At 37.4% G+C, this 19,479-nt stretch overlaps 1 protein-coding gene across 2 annotated transcripts in view; it reads right to left on the bottom strand.

Annotated features, from left to right (window-relative positions):
- Positions 1–747: 747 nt before the first annotated feature.
- nbas (NBAS subunit of NRZ tethering complex) overlaps positions 748–19,479 on the bottom strand; it is a 194,546-nt gene continuing 175,814 nt past the window's right edge. For both annotated transcript variants that reach the window (XM_079887640.1, XM_079887641.1), the window contains exon 52: positions 748–2,207. In XM_079887640.1, coding sequence (XP_079743766.1) covers positions 1,938–2,207 — 270 coding nt within the window. In that variant the 3' untranslated portion in view covers positions 748–1,937. The remainder of the gene's footprint in view (positions 2,208–19,479) is intronic.

Below are 19,479 nucleotides of genomic sequence, written 5' to 3'. Positions count from 1 at the left end.
TAAATTTGGAGTGCTGTCAGTACAGAGAACAACGACAAAAATCGGTGTTGCCTACACCGTGTTATCCTCTTTTTAAAATTTGCACCCTGTTGACTTCAATGGGGGAAGTTTTAAACCTGCTTTTAGCCTCTTAACATCCTTGATGTGTCATTACAAGTGCACAGGTCATGTGAGTGATTCCTTCAGAGTGAACACGGTGAATCTGACTGCAGTAGATGTGAAAGATATGAACAAAAATGATGTTAATTCAGCCAGCGCACACCTGTATTTACATCCTGTTTTCGGTTGAAGTTCACAGTAGTCGATTGTCGAGTTCACATTGACAGCTGACAGTCTGAGATCACGCATGTGAACTTGACAATCGACTACTGTGAACTTCGACCGAAAACTGGAAGTAAATACAGGTATGTGCGCTGAGAGGCTAAAAGAGGCTAAAAGCAGGTTTAAAACTTGCCCCATTGAAGTCAACAGGGTGCAAATTTTAAAAAGAGGATAACACGGTGTAGGCAACACCGATTTTTGTCGTTGTTCTCTGTATTGACAGCACTCCAAATGTACAATAAAATGAGCTCAATGTTAAAATTGACCGGAGTTCTCCTTTAATGGGTCGTTAATGGGTCAGTTGGCGTTGAAGTCGAGCGACCATGGTGTAGTTCATTTTGCCAGGTTGCTAAAAAAAGTGGGGTTTAGCATGTAAAAATAACAGTTAAAGTAATCTCTTTTTAACAAGCCGCACAGATTCAGGTCTGATGAAGAGTATTGACTCTTATATTTATTCACTTAGCAGACACCAAAATTAGCAGAATCCATTTAGCAAAAACAACACCACACAAATAATGTTTTCTCTTGAGTAAGTCTGTATCTGTATTTGGTATTCTTACATGACTGGCACGATCTGAGGTACCAAATCATGTTTGTTGGACAAACGGTGCGGGTCAAGTCGGGTACCAGAGTTTAATACTTTATTAGGGTTAGGAGTTTGGTAAAATGATCATGATAAACAGTATCAGTTATACTTGCCTTAGCAAGCACCACTAATAATAATAGAACAAAGGTTTTTTTCTTTCTTCAATTATAGCCCATTTGCACACTCAGAGTATCAGGTGAGATATTACAGCCAAGTACAATAATATATTAAAAACAGATGCTGTACTGTTTGTATTAAACCCATGGATGGGTGCTCACATATTACCTATTCACATCACATTTATCTTAAGAATCTTTTCTTACCGTTGGGCCTAATACTTCATTGCCCAAAATGTGCAGTTCACCAAACTTGTTATATAAAAAAACAGGTTTTGTGAGATAAAGCAAAATGCTTTTTTATTGCGCACTGCTCATACATTTTCATTAAAATCCACATATTTTCCAACACATGTCGTAGTACGTAGTTCGTGTGTGCGCGTTAAAACAATCACACGGCGAGAGTGTGCCTGAAAGCCTAATCTGTTTTCTTCAAAAATAATTAATAACCCTACCAAAGAAAAGAGCAAAAAGTTGTGTGTGGAAACTATCAACCGTGAAGCCGCACATACATACACGTGCAGAACACTCTCTCGGCACACATGCGACGTTTTCAATTCAGACTCCGGCTGTAATGATTATTAGTGCAGGCTAGCGTGACCAAACAGCCAAAGTAATGTAATTACACCCGTGTCACCGAGCTTCACTCAGGAGAGAGAAACTGACAGCGAGAGAGAGAGAGAGAGAGAAAAATGGGAAGATGATTTGAGTCTTTTGCCAACGGGAAGAAATCCTAAACAAACAATGTCTGAATAGGCTAATTACAACTGATATTTGTGATCTGGATTTGGTGCCAGTGTCCCTTTAATATTCCATTTTATTCAGCTGAGATTGACGACTTTCATTTGTTGACTGATTTGTCTCCAAAACACAGACGGACACACGTGACCCCTCCGTGTACCCACACGTACTCCTCAAAGCCATTTTCTAATGACAGCGAGGGCGCTATTGAAGGTCAGCTGTCCTGGGTGTGATCCTCGGTAGGACAGGAGCAAGGACCCGGCCTGAGCACTGTGGCCGGCCTGATGGAGGTCACGAGCGGCCTTCTCCACATCCCAAACCCCCTGAGCCAGCAGCATGTGAGAGACTAGAGAAGAATACAGAGCTGTGTCCACACAACTGATCAACATCCCAGCATTCAACAGCAAAGACAGCAGCTCAGAGTCACACACCTCCTCAGTCACCTGCAGAGATGGAGAGACAGACAGAAATATAAGAGAAAGAGATAGAAAGAGCAGAGAGAGAAACAAGCCAGGAGAGGGAGGAAAAAAATCAATTTCAATAAACACTTTAGTGCGACAAACAATCTGTGTGCGAGCAAACCTCCCACTTCACACAAACACCACACACAATATTGTATTTCCACCATATATAAACAAGTAATTGTTATATCTATACTTTACTTTTACCAAGTGTTAATATGGACATTTTCCCAACACAACAAAAGTCCTGTTACTTTATTACTGTTACTTTGTTTTCACCCGTTTTTACAACTTCCTCTTGCTGAATTGGAAAATACATACATTTCAAATTATGCATTATATATATATATATATATATATATATATATATATATATATATATATATATATATATATATATAAAGTCAGTAAAGACTTACACTGTCACAAAAAAAAATGCTGTTCTTTTGAACTTTAGTCATTCATCAAATTATCATTAAAAAAATGCTATACGGTTTCCACAAAAATATCAGTTTGGATTCCACTAAATCAGCATATTAAAATGATTTCTAAAGGATCATGATGCTAAAAATTCAGCTTTGCCATCACAGGAATAAGTTACAATTTAAAATATACTGAAGTAGAGAACAGTTATTTTAAGCTTTAATAATAATGATCAAATAAATGCAGCCTTAGTGAGCACAAAATTCTTCTTTCAAAAATATCACACAATCTAATCGACTGGATCAACCCTGTTACTTTACCAATTTAATTCAAACTATTCTATGAAATCTTAAAATGCCAACCATGTAACCACAATTTATTGATGATTCAAATGTGAATAATTGGAGAAATAGGAGCATTCAATTATTTTTGTAATAAAATAGAATTTGAGCGCGAAGCTTGCAATGTTCAATTAAACTGTAAAACTCTTTAAAAAAAAAAGAATCATAATATTCCAATGTATATAAAAATATTAATTTACCTTAACCCCTACTCTATTATGTACACATCTGAGACAATATTACAAAAAATACCGTTGTCTTTCCACCTCAGATTAGAGCTTCTAGCCTTTCGCCTGGGAACACTACTGTATATTCTCTTTATCTGTGTTATCTAGTGGCCATGTTGCACTTGCAAGTCTGAAGGGGGTCACATGCGATATAAATGAGCTCCGAGAGAGATGTCCCAACCCTTCTGCGACCCCCAGCCCGCTCAGAGAGACCAGGAGCACATCTCTCGTCTTTTCAGCATAAATGATTCAACCGCCGGCTTTAGAGGTGGAGAACAGAGGAGCGGTACTGTAAGAGTCAGCACACTGGAAAATCAATTATGTGCTAAATTTGATTAAAGGCAAGCACAAGCCAAGAGATATGATGCCCTTTGACTGCGTGTGTGCATGCGTACTCATATTAAACATGACGTGACGTTAATAGTGGATATAAAATACTCAAAAGCAGTTTACATGCACTGTTCTGACCTCACACAAAGATTTCTAATGCCTATGGAAAGAGTTCAGGTTGCACATATATACACAGACAGTAAGGATGTAACTACATTCATGTCACAAAAATGTCCCTTCTAATGTTGTCATTTAGGTGTATAAATGAAAAGGAAGAGTAGAGTAACTGATAGAGGTAATCAGAGCTGTTGGAGGGATATGGACACTACAATTACACACAATATCAAAGATCTCAGCCACTTTTATCCATTCACGCCTGGTTATCACCTGTGTGTGTTTCTGTGATAAACCAGTCCACTTTCATTATTAACTCTGGGATACATGAAGCACATTACGCTGGTCAGATCTTTAAAAGCTGCTTTTAATCATTCATGTGTGATGGATGATTCATGAGGCATGGGTGATTGACCCTGTTCAAACTCATCTACAACTGTCCTCGTGTCACTCAGTGTTGTAGCCGAGTCCAGTCAATTCCAGTCTAAGTGAGTCAGAGTCCACATGCTCCCAATTCCAAGACAAGACCAACACCATGAAAACGCAATTTCCATGGTTTAGGGCTGTCACTTTTTATTCGATATTCGAATATGCATTCAAACATCACGTGAAATATCCGAAATCGAACTATAAATAAACTATCCGGTTTTTAAAGTGCCATGTTTTGCGCATTTTTTACAGTCTATTATTAGACCGTTTGCTTTTAATTTTATTGTTTGCCATCTCATCCAGTAGCGGCCGCTCTAAACGTATTGTAGCGTAGACCCATGACCAAATCAAGCGAATAATAGCCAATAGCCAGCTTGTTTTGAAAATGGAAGATATCGACAAGACTAAAGAGACCGCTGTAATTCCTGCCCATTACACACACATGACCCACAGTGTGTCAGTATCGAGTTCTCTTTCGGGCTTGAACAAACCACAACACACAAATTATGCCAAATGTCCGTTTTGTCGAGTGTCCTCATAAGAGCAGTCTTAAATTATTTAAATAAAGTCTTAAATGAACGTAGAGACGTGTCAGATCGCGTCTCAGTCCGCAGCGGCTGGTCTTAAAGTGTCATTAATGTTAATCAAAGAACAAAGGTAAGAGAGTACATTACTCACTCAGAGCCGGCGCCAGGAGGATTATTATTATACCGGTAGCCTAATCATGAATGCACTCCGCTATCTTTTAACACATCTCCGGCGAACGGCTTTTTCGCACAAAAGAAAAACTCTTCATAAAGCGCAGTGACATTCAGTGACCATGTGGCGTTTCCTGATGGATCGAGGTTGTTCGTTAACTTCATTTGACATTTTACTCATAGATATTCGAATACATTGCTTGATATTCGATATCCGTTCGAATTTGATTTTTCTCAAAAGTGACAGCCCTACCATGGTTAGGGGAGAGCGGGGCACAACCTAACGCTTTTTGACTTTCTCAGTTTGTGTAAATCTACTTATGGTTCAGAGTATTTATTTTTTCCCACATTAATTTCCCACATGTCTACTACAATTATGTGTTTTTGTTTTATTAATACAGTATATACTTTTTTTCTTGATATACCCCGAAAGAATGGAAGTGAAATGTGACAACATGCCCCATAGGTGGGGTACATTGTAACATGTGTGGGGCACATTGTAACATAACATATGGCAGCTTAAAATGTTATCTGATCTAATAAAAAAAATATACAAAACAAACTAAAATATTTTCTAAATAAAATACAATTAAAAAACTTTTTCATATAAAATAATGCCAATTTTTAATAATTAAATATAAACTCATTTTTGAGTTTTGACTACGAACACATGAAAACAGCTATAAACAAATAAATAATTAGTAATTTCTGAACATTGACACTCAGTCTTTATTCACCTTTTCTCAATAAAATGAATAAAAGTATAGAATATAATAGCATATTTCTAATAGGGGCACATTGTAACGCAGTGTTACAACATGCCCCCGCCTGCACAACTGGGATTTAAACCCTGCTAGTGTCTTCTGCTAGTTAGCGAAGCATTAAAGAACTATCTCAACTGTTAAATAACATCTTGGAGATTAAAATAATATCAGATTTGTCTTATTTTAAATAAACACAAAAAATAGAGATGAAAAATTAACTTAAGTAAGAAATTTACTTTTGCTATGGTTTAATAAATGTCTATGGATATCTTCCAAAAATAAAATAATTTTGGTGGATTTTTTTTTCTATATAGTGTTGATATGGCAACTAGTAAATAAACAAAGTTTCGTCATCCAAGCATGTGTGGAAGTATTTAAAACAAGCGTGTTACAACTAACCCCGCGTTAGGTTGTGCCCCGCGCTCCCCTATAGTCTTGACCCTCTTCTGGCCTCTTTCTTCGCTCATAATGAAATCATTTCAAATTAAATCAATGTTTCAGGTCTCTTTATTTATTTACTGGCTTTGCTGTTGGGTTTTAATTTTTGACAATGACTGATTATTCATTATCCCTTATTTTATAGCATTAGAAAGATGTGTGACTCCCTCATGAACACAATTTTCAGAAAAACTATTCAGAATGGATATAGTAATATTTTGAAGTAAAACGCACGTTTTAATAGAGACTATACATCTGAAAGTAAAACCGCTTTGAGGGCCGAACTTGAGCTATTATTAGAGGTCGTTTTATTAGCACAAGAAAATGAGTTTGAAATGAGCATCATCTGGAGAGAGTGAATTACACAGACATGGTTAACGTTGCTAAGCAAGCTTCTCGAAACAGTCCGTAAGACTTCTGCCACACAAAGGATCTGCACTGGTTTGTCATCCAAAACACACAGCCTTAAACAACAATCAATAGAGCTGCAAGAAAACTCATACGGCTCACTTTATTCAGACTCAAAGCTGCATTTTACCCAGAGTGCAACATGTGGAGACCACAGCAATGAAAAGAACCTTCGAATGCATAATCAGCTAGAGTATGTCAATTTCTCATTTTTGACATATTTAGTCTTATTGTGACTCCTTTTTCTTGTGTATGTGAGGGTGAATTTCTCCTCCACCCCCTCAAAGCCTCATGCAGTTTTTCACTCTTATTTCTTCTTTCCAGCCATGATGTCTGTGGAGAGCCGTCAGAGACAGCACAGACAGAGCTAAAAGGTCGAAGAACAGCAAGTGCAGTGTGTGTGTGTGTGTGAGAGAGAGAGAGAGTGTGTTGGAGAAATTGAGAGAGGATGATAGAAGGAGGGAGGGAGGAAAATAAGAGGATGAAAGAAAAGGAAGAAGAGCATGGAGAGAGTCGGAGCTAAAATGTCGAGCGCTGAACTGTGAAGAAAGATCGGCCAGCTGTAGAAACCACTTCATAAAGAGGGAGAGAAACAAAGAGAAAAAGAAAAACAGCATGACGGGGGAGAGAGAGAAAGAGAGAGAGAGCTGGCACAGGGAACACTATAATGTTTCAAATGCATGCTGATGATAAAAATGATGTGGCTTGTGAAAAATCATTTGAATTTTTCATCATTTGAAAGGAATGAACATGTGAATATGAGAGAGCAGTAATGTGCTGTTAAGATATTCTACTCATCACCTCCTTCCAACAGATAGACGAGAGCAATCCCTCGTTCTCCTTGATTGGAACTCCATTTCTGATCATAGCAAGGTGAAAAATGAGAGAGAGCGAGAGAGAGAAGAAAAGATTCGCAAATAACAATCACTTATAAAGTCTCATATACCGTATTTTCAATATATGTCAAAATTACATTGAGAAAAAAAAAAAAAAAAAAAAAACTACCGGTAAATAAAACAAAACGTTTACAAACATTCTAAGCGCTATACATGTATTTTAGTTGCCCTCACTACACAAATTCATTTCAAATTAATCATACACAGAATAAGAATGAAACAAGCCTAAACGAATTTGAACTCAATTACCGGAGCGCTGTAAATGTGCTGTGTAAATAAAGTTGATGTGCCTCAATTAGCAGAAAAAGCACTTATTGTTTTAAAATGAAATGTGAGGAGGGATAAAACATTAATGTACGAACACACAGACCAGTAATGAGTCATTTTCCAATGTTGACCAATATTTACCATCGTTTACCAAATTCAAAAACAAAGATAATTAATGATTTCTGTTGCTTTGACAAGTAAAAAAAAGTGACGAAGGAATAAATGAAGTAAAGAAGGAAGGAAGGAAAGAAAGAAGGAAGTAATAAGGGATGTATGGATGAACGTATGGATGACAGAACACAGGCCGGTCAGGAGTGCGTGTCAGAAAGAGAGAATGAAGAAGACAGCAGATCTGTGAGATTCCTCTCCTCAGGACAGACGAGCACAGAGAGAGAGAAATGAACAGAACGAGGAGACGGCATACAGATGGCATCAAAGCGTTTACTATACTCAGCTACAGGTGTGAGAGCAGACATGTATCTCCACCTTCTTTCATGGCAATTCTTCAAAAATTTGGTGTTGCATTATTAATACATACTTCATGAGCAGTGCTTATTGAACCACTACATCTGGCAACAATACAGCATTATATAGTACACTAGTTTTAATACAGCATTATATAGTACACTAGTTTTAATACAGCATTATATAGTACACTAGTTTATACAGCACTATATAGTACACTAGTTTATACAGCACTATATAGTACACTAGTTTTAATACAGCACTATATAGTACACTAATTTTAATACAGCATTATATAGTACACTAGTTTATACAGCACTATATAGTACACTAGTTTTAATACAGCATTATATAGTACACTAGTTTTTTTTGCAATAGCACTAAGAGGAGCACTGGTGGAGGTCCACCTGAACAAAGGCTATCTCATCACTGCCATAAACTGCAACACTGCGGATTTCCTCAGCAGACCCTTCTCTTTGTGCTATAGTAATAAAGAAATTAATAATAATAATAATAATTATTATTATTATATCTAATACATATTCATTAAAGAATGAAGAGTAACTGAATAATTATCATCATCTCCTTAATAATAAATATTTATTTTAGAATTATATTTTATTTTACATTTTTATTGAGGAATGACAAATAACTGAATAATACTCATACTATTTTTATTATTATTATTAATAATAATAATAATAATAATGTGTATTTTATTTAATACAATTTCATTGAAGAATGAAGAAAAATGTAATGATATAATTAATCATCATCGTTTTAATAATAATAATAATAATAATAATTTTATTTTAGAATATATTTTATCTAACAATTTATATTATTAATATATATATATATATATATATATATATATATATATATATATATATATATATATATATATATATATATATATATATATATATATATATATTTTAAATAGTGTTATTATTCTATTCTTCAATAAAATAGAAAATACCTCTGCCTTTGAAAATGCCAAAAGTGAACTTGTGAAGTTGAACAAACAATATTTGATTGAGGCTGAATATATTGCTGCAAAACAATCAGTGGAACGAAACATCAATTGCTGCCAACAAATGAAAATAAAATGGTTTGATTTTTGTTATGGGGAAATGTCCTTTAAAGGCCCCAGCGGTGAGGTTAATGAAGTGACTTTGATCACACTGGAAGTCAGAAACACACGCGAGCGCACAGACATACAGACACACACACATCCATAAATATTTCAGACCATAATCGTATAAAATCCCAGATAAAGGTAAACCCATCGATCCGGAATAAAATGCCTGTGCTCTCAAGGGGTGTCTGTCGTTTATATCCAAGTGTATGTGTGTGTGTGTGTGTGTGTGTGTGTGTGTGTGTGTGTGTGTGTGGTTGCATGTTTGTTTGTGACACTGTATCTGAGCGAGATGAACTGAATAAAACCATAAATGTGCACACAAACATGTTTGTTTTTCTACCATACTACTGTTTTTCTATTGATCAAAAGATTTTTCCTATCCACTAACCCAACCCTCTTTTCATTAAGACATTATTTATTTAGTTGTTCATTAAGGCATTTGTTGTGGGGGCTGTTGGTAAGTGATTTCAGTTTTGTTTGGACATTTGGTTAACACACAAATAAAAAAAGCACATTAGCAGAGTCTATTTACAAATCCACATAATGTTCACTAATATCTGCTAATGCACACATGCAATGCGGGAAGAGCTTGTTGAAAATGGATGTTTTTGTGCTGGTTCTCAGTTGCAGTGCGGTTTTAATTTGAACAACGGAGGGTCTTCTCCATCTCATAAATGATGCATGCTTGGCTTTTCTTTTATCATTTAAATCATAAAGCTGGTTTGCATCAGGACAGAGTGGGACGAGGAGCGGGCCCAAAACACCGCTGGATCTCTGCAGTCCTCCCGAATACGCCAAGGAGGAGGTGGATGAGAAATATACAACCACACACTATTACCCACATATTGGAGTTCAGCAACAATCTAATTAGTTGCAAATCAGAGAAGGTAAAACTGAGAGGAGGTAGAAAAGAGATTCACACTCGCAGAGACCGAAGGGATCACTGACTAGAATCACCAATTTTGTCAGTAGCACCTCACTGCAGTACACGAGATCCAGGGGGCGGAGTTGGATCCAGATCTAAGGGGTGGAGATTGGTAGGTTTAGAGGTGGGTTTAGGGATCAGGGGGCAGAGTCGGATCCAGATCTAAGGGGTGGAGATTGGTAGGTTTAGGGGTGGGTTTAGGAATCAGGGGGCGGAGTTGGATCCAGATCTAAAGGGTGGAGATTGGTAGGTTTAGGGGTGGGTTTAGGGATCAGGGGGCGGAGTTGGATCCAGATCTAAGGGGTGGAGATTGGTAGGTTTAGGGGTGGGTTTAGGGATCAGGGGGCGGAGTTGGATCCAGATCTAAAGGGTGGAGATTGGTAGGTTTAGGGGTGGGTTTAGGGATCAGGGGGCGGAGTTGGATCCAGATCTAAGGGGTGGAGATTGGTAGGTTTAAGGGTGGGTTTAGGGATCAGGGGGCGGAGTTGGATCCAGATCTAAGGGGTGGAGATTGGTAGGTTTAGGGGTGGGTTTAGGGATCAGTGGGCGGAGTTGGATCCAGATCTAAGGGGTGGAGATTGGTAGGTTTAGGGGTGGGTTTAGGGATCAGGGGGCGGAGTTGGATCCAGATCTAAAGGGTGGAGATTGGTAGGTTTAGGGGTGGGTTTAGGGATCAGGGGGCGGAGTTGGATCCAGATCTAAGGGGTGGAGATTGGTAGGTTTAAGGGTGGGTTTAGGGATCAGGGGGCGGAGTTGGATCCAGATCTAAGGGGTGGAGATTGGTAGGTTTAGGGGTGGGTTTAGGGATCAGGGGGCGGAGTTGGATCCAGATCTAAGGTGTGGAGATTGGTAGGTTTAGGGATCAGGGGGCGGAGTTGGATCCAGATCTAAGGGGTGGAGATTGGTAGGTTTAGGGGTGGGTTTAGGGATCAGGGGGCGGAGTTGGATCCAGATCTAAGGGGTGGAGATTGGTAGGTTTAGGGGTGGGTTTAGGGATCAGGGGGTGGAGTTGGAACCAGATCTAAGAGGTGGAGATTGGTAGGTTTAGGGGTGGGTTTAGGGATCAGGGGGCGGAGTTGGATCCAGATCTAAGAGGTGGAGATTGGTAGGTTTAGGGGTGGGTTTAGGGATCAGGGGGCGGAGTTGGATCCAGATCTAAGGGGTGGAGATTGGTAGGTTTAGGGGTGGGTTTAGGGATCAGGGGGTGGAGTTGGATCCAGATCTAAGGGGTGGAGATTGGTAGGTTTAGGGGTGGGTTTAGGGATCAGGGGGCGGAGTTGGATCCAGATCTAAGGGGTGGAGATTGGTAGGTTTAGGGGTGGGTTTAGGGATCAGGGGGCGGAGTTGGATCCAGATCTAAGGGGTGGAGATTGGTAGGTTTAGGGGTGGGTTTAGGGATCAGTGGGTGGAGATGGGTAGGTTTAGGTATATGTAAGGTGGATTTCCCTGGATTTCGTGTTCTGCAGTGAGGACCACCTCAATTTTGTCGTATTTATGAGGAGACCATCTGACAGAGATAGAAATCAAGTTTATTTTGAGTTCACCTGCAGATTTGCGCTACAAATAATCTCTCACTTTGAAGGACAACTTTTTAATTTTTCTGTCATGTGCTATTTTTATCTGTCAGTAAAATACTGTAACGCTTGATATTTTTAATTTGACATGAATCTAACATGAACATATGTAGCAAAAGCTTTTTTTAGTCCTACCAAGCACCGAGTTGCAGCTTCTTGGACTTATTTTATTTTGCTCTCTGTGAATTACCAAGGATCAATCATTTTACAGCATTTATTAATCTTGAATGTTTATTTCTACATACGCTAATACCATTTGTTAGCATCTGTTAATGTATTATGAACAAACATGAATTAACAATGCACAACTGTTTCATGAATATAATGAAAAAGGTATTGTTTATTGTTAATGATACCTAATGCATTAACTAATTTTTATAAATTGCAATTTATTCTTTCTTATTTACTTCTAATTCCTATTAAAATCTCTTTACAATGGTAATGTTGCTTAAGTAAATATACTACCATTCAAAATGTTGGGGTCTGTACATTTTTTGAATGTTTTTGAAAGTCTCATATGCTTTCCAAGGCTGCATTTATTTGATCAAAAATACAGTAAAAACTGTAATATTGTGAAATATTATTAGAATAATTGCATTTTAAAATATAATTTATTCCTGTGATGGCAAAGCAGAATTTTCAGCATCATTACTCAATACTTCAGTGTCACATGATCCTTCAGAAATCATTCTGATATGCTGATTTAGTGCTCAACTTTTATTATTATCAGTTGAAAACAGTTGTGCTGCTTTGTATATTTGTGGAAACCGTGATGCGTTTTTTTTTTTCTAATTATTTGATTAAACTATGAAACATTTTTTATATTCTTTGATGAATAGAATGTTGAAAAGAACAACATTTATTTGAAATAGAAATCTTTCATAATAATAATATAAGTCTTTACTGTCACTTTTTGTGCAGTAATTTATTTCAGCTTGCTGAATAAAAATGATAATTTCTTTAAAAAAATAATCGTATTGACCCCACATTTTCGAACGGTTGTGTATATACCTTAAAAGATAAATCTTCAATTTTAAATGGATTCTTTATATTTTATCTGTCAAATATGGTAAATCCTAGCCTAGAAATCTAGACGCACCCTAGCGGCAGCAAAATGTATTTTGCAGCCAGGGTAGTCTAGCAACTCTCCGTTGACTTTCAGAGCTGTAAAAACCTAAATTGGGTCAGGCCAATCACATCGTGTATAGAGTAGGCAGGGCGGGCTTAACATAATGACGACAGAGTTGCGACGGTTCCCTGCTACTTGAAAACAAAGAATGGCGGCTGCTGGTGAACAGTCTTTCAAATCGGCTTTGTCCGCGACTCTGGAGGACTTGGAGTTAAGTTTTTCTTAGAGAAAAGAGCATAGAACGGCACTTAAGTCATTCTTAAAAAAAGGAAGATGTGTTTGTATTTTTGCCGGCCAGATATGGCAAAAGTTGAATCTATCAACTAACGTTAACTCCGCTGTTGGGAAAACGCTCTGGTTGGTTGAAGCGCTGTCCTATTGCGTGCAGAGGGAATTTGAAAGACAGCCGTTTATCCCGCCCCTCGGATTGAGCCGTGTCTATGGTGAGTTGCCAGACCTAACATCTTGATGTAGATCTGGCTTGCCAGGCTAGGTAAATCCGGCAAATGACAGAAAAATGCATGGTCCAGGAAACCTCTGAATAGATATATACCACAAGATATCACAATAATAGGCTACCCTTATACCTGTGCTGGGCCGACAGAATTTTCCTAAATCAATAATGACAAAAACATTGTTTTTTAAGTCAGAAATTGTTCTAAAGTAAGGTAATAGACTGAAAACTAAAGATATATATAAAGGTGCAAGTGTTGAAGTGCCTACAGTTTTCCAGTGAAATAGCTGCTGGGAGATTTTGTTGAATGTTGGCATTGCCCGGAGATGGAAAGAGGAAAAGAATGACCGTGTTAAAAACACCGCCTATACCAAAGTCATTCAGCAGAACTGTTGACTACTCTGCCTTTCTTTCACGTCGTCTTACTTCACATTACAGGCCCATTCATTCACATTTCCTGAACTGTGATTTCTTGAAAAGAACAGGTCTATCCACACACTGGAGCGAGCCAACTCATCCAGAGAAGAAAATGAAGGAGTGATTGTCTTGATAGTGGACTCCTTACAGCTCTAGGGTCAAACCTTCACAGTCTGACCAATCCTGACATCCGCACTGTTGACGCTGGAGCCATGCTAATCCACACGCATTCTAGGGGTGGTTAATCTGTCTGATTTCCAGATTCGATTCGATTACGATTATTGAAGTCCCGATTCGATTACAGTCGATTTTCGATTAACGATTCTCGATTAGCGATTATTGATTTTCCATTTCACAACAGCAAACGAAAATACACTACAAAGTGATTGCAGTATTAAAAAAAGTCAGCTGCTGAATTACTTAACTCTTTTATTGAGTAACAACAACTCAAAGCACTTTCTGTGTCGTGTAGTTATAACTTCAGAATTATTTGTATGTAGCTTATGTTCTGTAGAACACAGAAATGAATACATCACATTGTGTTGTGACTCATCAAGTTGAACTAAACAATAACAAATAAATGAAAGGCTTATTTCCTTTAGGAAGTAGATCAGAACCAACATACTGTAGAAATTGGACAATTTTCTTCTAGAAAGACAAGGTGTTCAGGTGGAGGAAGACTGCAGGTTGCAGTCGAAACATGTCAAGGTAAAGAAAAAGGTTTTTCTCCACCTGAACACCTTGTAAACAATTTAATCATTAAGAAGACAAAATTAACATTTTTGAACAACTTACTGTAGCTTCAATTAGTAACATACAAAGCCACTCTTATACACAACTAAATAATAAAGAGTTATGACTTGAAATGTTTGCTGTATACTACAATCAAAAACAGCTTATACAAAAAAAGTGAATGAACATCTGCAGAGAGCAGTCAAAATGTAACTTTTTGTGACTGGCATATGCACATATTGCAGTATAACGTACGTATAACAGATCGGTTTACACAGTGTACTGATGTGAAAACTAAACAATACAGAAAGCAGCTCTCATACAAAAATACTAAATAGGTAACAATGAAATTGCCAATTTTACATACGTTAGCTTTTAACGAAGAAGGTGCCGTTCGAATTTGGCGCTCAGCCATCATGCGTCTGTTATGTGTGTGCGCGCCTCTGTTATGTGCACGCCACAGACTGTCCGCGCACTGCACGTCCGCTTATAGTTCCGCCTTTTGCGTTCCGTCAATATTACGTTATTAGAAAAAACTATATATATATATATATATATATATATATATATATATATATATATTTTAGAAAATCGATTTTTTGACATTTGTGAATCGATTCAGAATCGTCCACGTCCGCATCGCGATGCATCGAAGAATCGATTTTTTCCCCCACCCCTAACGCATTCTCACAACTAATCGCTTTCAACAGTCTAGTTAGACTGGCCAGCACTTTATTTGTTAGTATTCTTCTGCTTCTTTTTCCTTTTTTTCTCCTCCTCCCGTTCGAGTCTATGGACGTAGAACCACTTGCGGGAAAATAATGCAGTTTGGCACACAGATCGAGAACAGTCTGAACATTAACCACAGCAAATTTGGAGTCTCTAACTCATTCTCTCTATGCTAATAATTTTTAGCACAGAGAGCCAACATGAAAATTTTTCCTACCTTTTCAAACTCTTCCTAGACGGTAAGTCCTATTCTCACCAAAATTGGCTCAGATCATCTGAAGACCGTGCTGGCAAATAGTTATTAAAAGCTTTTTGATAAACCCAACCATTTTCAAATTATGCCGGAACGGATTTGACAAAGAGCATGTCAAGATGGATGCAAGGCTATATCTCCACAACGCTTTAGCATATTGAGACAAATCTTGGTACATGTCATCACAAGCATGACCTAAAACTCAGGTACTCAGATATGAAAAAATTATTATCGGTGTTAAAACTTATTCAGTGCAGCATACCGAGTCAAATTATATCAAATTTTCTCATGTCGACCATTTTGGCCATTGGACATTTAGAATTTTGTCATAAAATGCATTAGCGTATTGTCACAAAACTTGGTATGTGCAGAGAATGTCTAATAAGGGGAGAAGTTCCACTCTCAGTAAACGTCCGGCTTCTGAACTGGTTGCAGTTCCACTCTGGCTCCATATGAGGGCGCTCACAGGACGAGTGCAGAATGAATGGAGGTCTATGGCGCTATACCCCTCAAAATCCACTTTTCTCAGGATATAATTTTTTGTCTAGTAATTTGAATGTTGTATTCGAAAGGAGATGCAAAGAAATTACACATTGCTGGGTGTTAGATTTTTTAGAGTCACTTATTTGCTTTAAAAAGTCTTTTAAAGTGTCAATGACGTCATACACATCGTACGACCAGAGATACTGTTTTACGGCAATCCTTCAGTCACTTTGGTTGCTTTCGCGCTCTGCACTTTCTTTTCTCTCGAGGCATCGACAACACAGATGACAAAGATAAATACATGCGCTAGAAGAGTTTTTGTTTTGTTGTTTTAAAAGAACACGCTGAAAATACACACACACAAGATGCCATCAAGCGGTATCTCTGGTCGTAATCAGTCCTTCACTGACCAATCAGCGTTCATTAGCAGAATGCTAGCGTGTTATGGGCAACAACAACCTGTAAGAAATCGAAAGGACATAAGTACTCGTTCATTCAACTTTCGACCTATAACCCATGTTGAACTTGCAAAACCTACAATCAAATCTGAGATTTCTCAACGGCAATCGGGTGAAAGAGACAAATTTAGCCGTCTAGCCCCATAGACTCCCATTCATTCTGCACTCATGGGCGATCGCCCCCAGTGGAACTCTGGTGGAACTACAACCAAAATTCAGTATAATAGGACTTAATAGGGAGTGGCCAGGCTCTCCGTAGACAGGTACTCAGCGCAACCTTGCAGTCAAATATTATAATGAAATTAAAAAAAAAAAGAGGCTAATAGCCAATCATACCAATTATGCCATACTTGGTCGAAATTGCTGTCCTCCATTTTGAATTTCTTTGAAAACCTATTTTTCAAACTCCTTTGAGACCGCTGGTCCAATTGTTAATTTTTATTATTTCCAAAATCGGCTCAGATCATATTGTGACTATGTTGGCAAAAACCACAAATTTATTAAAAGATTGTTGATCGCACAAACCGTCCTTGAGTAACGCATCAATGAAATTGATGCCATGATGCCAAGCCGATTCTGAGGCCAGATCTCTGCAACGCTTTGGCATATTGAGATCAAACTTTGTATGTGTCATTGCCACCTCACACTGACCTCATGACATCAATATGGCAACAGTGCAACCTATTGGTCAAAGGTCATAAGCAATTAAATCATATTACAAGTGATTCTATTTATGATTTTCACCCATTTTGGCTAAAACGTTCTACATTTCTTTAATTATTTATTGTTGCAGTTGGTCTAATGCTCCCAGCCATGCTTGCATAACTTATGCCTTTTTTGTGCTTTGTGCCCCCTTAATTGCTACTTGCAGCTATATTTGAAGCTTTTGTTTTGTCAGTTAAACAGCGGTCTCTGCGTGAATACTTTACAAGATTATTTCAATAACAATAATCAATAACAAGGAAAAAAAATATATAATAAAAGTACACAATAACCTACATAATCACTTCATAATTTCCCCCTTATTTTTGACTGTTGTTCTTAATTAAACAAAATAATCTCCATGAAAAACAACCTCATCACAGAGAATAATAAAAGCCATGCTTATTCAACATGATTTATATTCTGGAGCAATAAGTCCATTATAAAACACAAGCTTACTATGAGCAGGAACAATGCACATCAGATCGTCCAATACAAACAAAGACAGAGCGGGCGGTATGTAATTGCTCTTGGTACAGAAAGCCAATTGAATGGCACTGATGAGTCTATTCAGAAATAATTGGTGAGGAAAAAGGAATAACCGGTGGTGAGGTGTGCCCAAAGACGCCTGGAGAAGACGGAGCTGGAGGAGTCAAAGATGAATGATACTTGATTACTTTTGTGAAGATGACACATGCTGCCACTCGTTCCTGTGTAAAGACATCACTGGCTGGAGGTGCTCGCTCGTACGCAACACCAGCAGGAAAGGGTTGAAAAGAATTAAGATTTAGTTTGAAATGAATTATTCAGCGAAGTTAACGTGGTTGAACATCGGCGGTGGTATTAAGCTTGCCAGAGGAGAGCGTAAATGAATTCAGGCAAAAACAATAATAAAAAAATCGAACATAACGACACCTGGAACTGATCTTCCGAGAATGTAGCAAAACGTCAAGCATTCATAAGCAACAGTTTGGAAGGGGAAACGAGGACACAGTGTGTGTCCACGTGTGTGTGGAGGTTGGAGTATGGCAGAAGGGTTACTAAATAAATCAATGTCTTGAGCGTTCAGAGGGGACGGCCCATGTGAAGCAAACTCTCTCTACTCCAGAATGTGTTGATAGATTACAACATGATACACTTACTGGTTAAAATACAGAAACAAGAATTACAAATGAGATTTAGTTTGATGAATTAATTATCATACAAATAAATGTGATTCATGGTACATTAATTAAATATTATACAAAAATGATTTACAGTATTATAAAAAATATTTAATATAAAGATTTGCAAACTAATAATGCACAGAAATAGAATGATAAACAATATTTTATATAAAAACACTTTAATCCTAATACTATTTTAAATAATAAGTAATATTTTAATTTAATTTTTAATATTTCTTTTGGAGGTCCACTTTGGTCTTAGTAATACTTTAAGCAATATTTTAGATATTTACAAATATTTAAAATATTTTTATTGGGAGTCTGCTTTAGAATGATCAATATTTAAAATAATAAGAAACATTTTAAATATTTACAAATGCTTAAAATATTTCTATGGGGTCCACTTTAATCTTAGTCTTTCCATTCATACTAATGTTTTTTAAGAACCAGAAAACCTGAATATTATATTATAGTAAAATATCATTGTCGTAAAAAATGATGTACTGGTAATATATATCTATATGTCCCAAATTCTTCACTCTGGTGCATTATTTAAAGGCAGTCCATTCTATAACAGTCAAATAATACTAAATTGTTTATAAAATTGTTAAATAATGGTAAAAAAAAAAAAAAAAAAGTGAAACCTTAAGTGCTATCGATTACTTTATAATGCACCACTGCACTGTAAAGAGACATAAAAAAGCTCATTTCATTGCATTTGTAATTTAAAAAAAAAAAATTCCTTAGAATATAACTGCACATTAATTGCTAACAACAATTATTCAAATAATCATGATCAGGCACAATAATTGTGACAGACCAACCACAATTGATATAATTGACATGCACGCGCACGTTGGGTGTGCATGCTTTATGGGGACTTATCATAGACAATGATTCTTATACGGTATAAAGGGCATATTGGATCCCCTTATATCATTTAGTATGACGTATACGATTTTTTCCTTAGGGGGACCAACAAATTTCCCCACAAGATCTTAAATATGTCTGGTATTACTATCCTTGTGGGGATATTTTGTAAACACACACACACACACACACACACACACACACACACACACACACACACACACACACACACACACACACACACACACACACACACACACACACACACACACACACACACACACACACACACACACACACACACACACACACACACACACACACACACACACACACACACACACACACACACACACACACACACACACACACACACACACACACACACACACACACCTTATTGCCAATAAAAAAAAAA

Source organism: Squalius cephalus (genome assembly GCF_949319135.1).
Source record: "Squalius cephalus genome assembly, chromosome: 12".
Classification (NCBI taxonomy): domain Eukaryota; kingdom Metazoa; phylum Chordata; class Actinopteri; order Cypriniformes; family Leuciscidae; genus Squalius; species Squalius cephalus.
This window is presented reverse-complemented; position numbering and strand designations above follow the sequence as displayed.